The sequence below is a fragment of the Gracilinanus agilis genome, unplaced genomic scaffold, assembly GCF_016433145.1.
Source record: "Gracilinanus agilis isolate LMUSP501 unplaced genomic scaffold, AgileGrace unplaced_scaffold40032, whole genome shotgun sequence".
NCBI lineage: Eukaryota > Metazoa > Chordata > Mammalia > Didelphimorphia > Didelphidae > Gracilinanus > Gracilinanus agilis.
In genome coordinates this window covers 1-5207 of record NW_025373615.1, presented here as the reverse complement: position 1 = coordinate 5207, position 5207 = coordinate 1, and the positions used below count along the sequence as shown (strand labels likewise).

At 43.5% G+C, this 5207-nt stretch overlaps 1 protein-coding gene across 1 annotated transcript; it reads right to left on the bottom strand.

Moving 5' to 3' along the window:
* Positions 1–813: 813 nt before the first annotated feature.
* Positions 814–4939, bottom strand: LOC123255148 (proton channel OTOP2-like; the record flags this gene model as incomplete). Its single annotated transcript, XM_044683998.1, has 2 exons — positions 814–984; positions 4080–4939. Coding segments are annotated over 2 exons (1031 nt in total), but the record flags the coding sequence as incomplete, so codon positions are not given.
* Between the last annotated feature and the right edge of the window lie 268 nt (positions 4940–5207).

Below are 5207 nucleotides of genomic sequence, written 5' to 3'. Positions count from 1 at the left end.
TCTCTCTCTCTCTCTCTCTCTCTCCCTCCCTCCCTCCCTCCCTTCCTTCCTTCCTTCCTTCCTTCCTTCCTTCCTTCCTTCCTTCCTGGTAATATAGGTGATGTTAAAATAAAATTGTTTTTGGGGGGATATCACTTGTTTCAGTAAACTTTGTTTTTTTTTTTTAAAGTTATTGGGGACTGTCAGAAAAATCACAAGTTTATTTAGTTCTTGGCTCAAAACACAGTGAACCAAGGTGGGAATGTGGGTGGGTCCTGCAGCCCAGGTTTGGGGAATTCAAGAACATAGTGAAGCTTATTCTCCACTCACCCCACCTTTAGGTTATCCTTCTTCCAAAGCACTCTAGAAAAACGGAACCATTTCAGGGACCCAAGCCTATACCAAAATATAGGTCTTATTGTTTATAGATTGGTAGGTAAAGTGGGATAAAAGTGATTTTTTTATTTTAAAATGATTTAAAGTGAAGGATTTTGACCTAAAAAAAACAACTCAAACTGCAAATCAATTTGGTGAAAATGTTAAATTATGTTAAAACATTCATTCTTCCAGGTATTGGCATCAGAATAATTTTCTTAAAGAATCTCTTGGACAGGTAAGGGGAAATGAGAGAATGAGATGAAGAGACATTTAGACATGGGTGGAATTGAGGAAATGGGTATTCAGGTTCCCAACCCATCTCTTGGAGTTAAAACTTCCTTCCAAAGAGTTGTCTTTTCCCTCCCTGGGGAGAATATGGGTGCCAATTGGCATTGTCATCAGTTCTAGAAATCATGTGAGGGAATACAAAGAGTCATGGGGGTTAGGGGGACAGGATCAGGACAGAACATAGACCTCCAGCAAGCTGGAGACAGCATGCATGCGGTAGAAGATTCCGAAGGGAAGGCAGATGTTGACAATGGCTGCCCACAGGGAATAGCCATAGAAATCCAGTTCCAGGTTGTTGCTGAAATGAGGGCGGGCACCAAAGGCAGGCATGATCCAGAGCTAAGGAGAGAGGGGGAATGGAAGGGTGGGTAGGTGGAAGGGTCAAGGCTCAGGAACACAAGGTAGAACCCAAGTTACTTTCAGGGATTTGGCTCACCAACCACTGCTCCCTCATATTTTGTAGGGCTGTGCCTTAGTTTTATAAAATGTTAGAGCAAGAACTAACTTTAGTGCTCCTCTATTCCACTTCTCTCAATTTACAGGCGGAAAAATTGGAAAGGTTAAGTGACTTGCCCAAGGTCATCCAGCTATTATTCAAATTTAGATCTGACGGCTCCATTTTTTTTTTACCACTATACCATATTGCTTTGTTTTTTTAAGTAATATCAGATTCCTTTAGTCTTATTCACTACTCAGAAAACATTCACACACATGTCACACACACCTCACCTCCAAGGAAGCCAGCCAATAGTTATACTTATCACACCCTCAGCCTGGCTCTTACCCAACTGATATTGCCCAAGATTTGAAGGAGACAAAGAAACAGTGGATGTGATTGGAGGAAGATATTTCTTCATTTTTAAGTTTTGGATTTTAGTTTCCTCCCATGTAAAATGGAGAGAGGACTGTGAGGTTGTAGTGGAGCAGGGGTTCTCATTGAGCCCTAAAGGCACTTCCATTGAAGAAGATGCATCACCATCTCTTTGTGGTTATACCCTAAAGATCATGAGATCTTTCCATCTTCTTTGTGTTGTTTCTCCCATTAGAATGTAAGCTCCTTGAAGGCTGGTACTGTCTCAAATTTTAATTTAGATAAAGATAAAACACTTATTAAGTGCCTACTATGTGTCAGGTATAATATTAAGTGTTGGGAATACAAATACAAGCAAAATTTTGTATTCCGGTATTCGCAGACCTTTAGACATAGTAAGTACTTAATACTTTTCATTCATTCATTCAATCATTCTAGCTCTTAATCCTGTTTATTGTATGGTACAGAGTATTAGATTAATAAATTTGAAGTCAGACCCCCTGGATTTGAATCCTGGCTCTACCATTTACTACCTGTGTGACCTTTGGAAAATCATTTAATATTTCTGGACTTGTTTCTTCACCTGTTAAATAAGAGAGTTGGATTGGATGTTCTCTAAGATTTTCACAATCTATGCGCTATAATATATAAAGTATATGTCAGTAAACAAAGAAGCAATTCTAAACATTTTTGTGAGACATCTACAACACTGAGGTACTAAGAACTGATGAGGGATGAGGGGAGACCACACCCAGAAATCAGGGGCTAGGCTGCAGAACTCCAGCCAGGTTCTCCTTACCCTTTCACCCCCAACCCTTTATACCCAGAGTCCTCCCTGCCTGACTCTTCTGTCTTATCATTCCACTTCTCCCCTGGGCTGACACATCAAAGGGAGAACCAGGAGCCAATCTAAGGTTCAGGTGACCCAGACAAAGGTAACTACTCCTTGATTCTGGAATATGGTGCCTGTGTCTGTAGATAGAGAAGCCCAGGCTCCTGGGGCAGTCAGTGAATTCTTAGTGGAACTCCTTTCTAGATTACAGTGATTGGGGAGGTGGATTAAAGGAGGAAGGCAGGTCAGATAAATCCTTAGACACTTGGTAAATCCATACCAGTGCATACTAAAGCATCAGCTTCTGCCCTTTGATGACTAAGAGCAGAGATCTAGGGATGCTTCAGCTTTAAAGAAGTTATGTCCTTGCCCTGGGGGAGTATCGCTCAGACATGGTATATTTGTGGAGAGTTATACTTCCATTGGAGATATTCCTAAAGTGGGTGACACATTGGAAATATCTGTAATGGATATTTATACTAGGGATACACTGGCAGGAGGTATTAATTCTATCTGTAGGAGAGCACCCACTTCAGTGGGTGAAGGGTCTCTATATTTGGAGATACACATACACTGTGGTTACTTTCATGTTAGTTACATGTTCTTTTTTTTTCCTTAAACTCTTACTTCCATCTTAGAATTATATATTGGTTCCAAGGCAGAAGGGCAGTAAGAGCTAGGCAATGGGGGTTAAGTGATTTGCCCAGGGTCACTTAAGTGTCTGAAGGTCAGATTTGAACCTAGGATCTCCCCATCTCTAAGCCTGGCTCTCAAACCACTGAGTCACTCAGCTGCCTTCGGTTATATGTTCATTTTGAGGGTACAGTATTTTTGTAGTGAGGATATAACTGCATTAGAGTATATCTCTACTGAGACTATTTCTAGATTTGGGCTATTTTTGTTTTGGATATGTGCTTACTTTGAAGATGTTTCTATATTTGAGAATAATTTCACTGATATGTTTCTATGCTAGGATCTATCTGGATTTGGGGAGTTTTATATTGAGAATATGCCTACATCTATATTGGGCCCATAGTTTTAGGGGAACCTTTGAGATCTATCAAAAATTTAAGGTGTTTATCAGAGATATGCCTACATTGGGGATATTTCTATATCTAGTATATAGTTATGTTGGGGAAGTGCCTGAATTGAGGTGTCTAGGTATTTGGGGTCTGCTCATATTAGAGGTGCTTTCATATTGAGGCTACATCTTTGTGGAGTGCATCTAATCTGAGACTTCTTGCAAGGCAGCTTTGCTGATTCACTTTGGGGTATAATATAAGGGCTTCCATCTACTCATCCTGCCCCATCACACTCTTAACACTTTATTTTGCTCAGGCAATCTTCACATTTCCATGGGACTCTGGTACTTCCTGCCACTGCTCTAATTAGGCTGAGAAAGTCAAGTCACAAGATCAAATGAGCTCTCACATTCCTAGTTTGTGGATGAGGGCTCCTCTCTCTTTACATGAGCTCTCACACCTCCCTCCTCCTCTCTCTGCCCAATGTCAGCAGTCACCCAGAAACCTCCAGCTCCCCTTCTTCTACCTCTTGCCCAGGGAAGTCAGAGCTCTGCTCTTCCACCCATTTTTCACCTGGTTCCTTAGAGGGTCTGCCTGGAAGAGGATGTCTTGCCCTCTCTGAACCTAAGGAACCAGTCTTTTTTAGGGATTTCTTAAGTATGGGGCAGTGGCCAGGGTGAGTCAAAGAATGTTTTCACCAGTATTGGGTGGCCAAAAGATCAATTCTCCCCTGACCCCCCCTCTTTACCACCTCTTCACCCTTACTCACAATCACGTTGCACAACAGTAGAAATAGTGAAATATCCTTCAGGCACTTGCGCCTCCAGTTCCTCTGGGGGGCTGGGAAAATGGATACTGGCTCCTGGGGGTCAGCAGGGGTGGCCCCCACCAGCCTAGGAGTGGATGGGTAGGCAGGCAAGGTCTGGAGGGCATCCTGATTGGCATAGGTGAGACCATGGACAGGCTCATTGGGTGGGTTTCCCTGGATGGCAGGAGGGCCTCGGTGGAGGCTCTCAATGATGAAGACATTCTGGAAGGTGTGCTGGGCAATCATTAGCAAGGAATAGGCAAGATTCAACCCACCCATCAGGTCCCTGGGAGTCCTCACCACCACAGCCACAATAGAATAATAAGAGATGGCATACTGCCCAAGAGCAGCCCCCATCAGCAGCGCCACGTCCACTGTACGAGTTGGGTTCTTGTGATGGTCCATTGTCCTCTGGTCAAAACGGTAGATGATAGAGCCCCCAAGGCTGACTAGAGTCATAAGGCCCAGGCAGACTACATTGAAGCTGTAGTAGAGGACCAGGGCTTGGTGGATCCCACTTGTCTCCCCACTCACCTGGACTTCATAGATAATGAAGACCCCCAGCCCCACCACAAATATGAACAAGCCCAGCACAGGACCAACGAAGAAAGTTTCCCGGAAGAGGCTGCCTGGGGATGGGGTATGTCCGTGGCCATGGCCGTGGGAAGGGCCTATTAGGCGCCCCACGTTCTTCCACATGACATAGACCATTGTGGAGGCGAAGAGGCTGTACTCGATGTTGAAGGGGTACAGGTAGAAGTAGCCCTGCTTGAAGATCTGACAGAAGGTTGTGTTGCAAGGACAGGCCTCTCCTGCCCGTTCTGCTGGGAAGAGAGGGGGACATAGGCAGGTGCTGGCACTTTGGTGAGCAAAGACTGCTTTTCCCTACCTTCCTTCATCTCCTTGGACACTTTCCAGCTTGAGGAACCTCTAGACTATGGGTTCTTAATGTGTGTATTTTTGCCTGTCTTGGACCCCTTCTCAGAAGAATATCTTTAAATGCATAAAGCAAAAATACATAGGATTACAAAGGAAATGAATCATATTCAAAAATGGTTATCAAAAACATATATATGTGTATATATATAT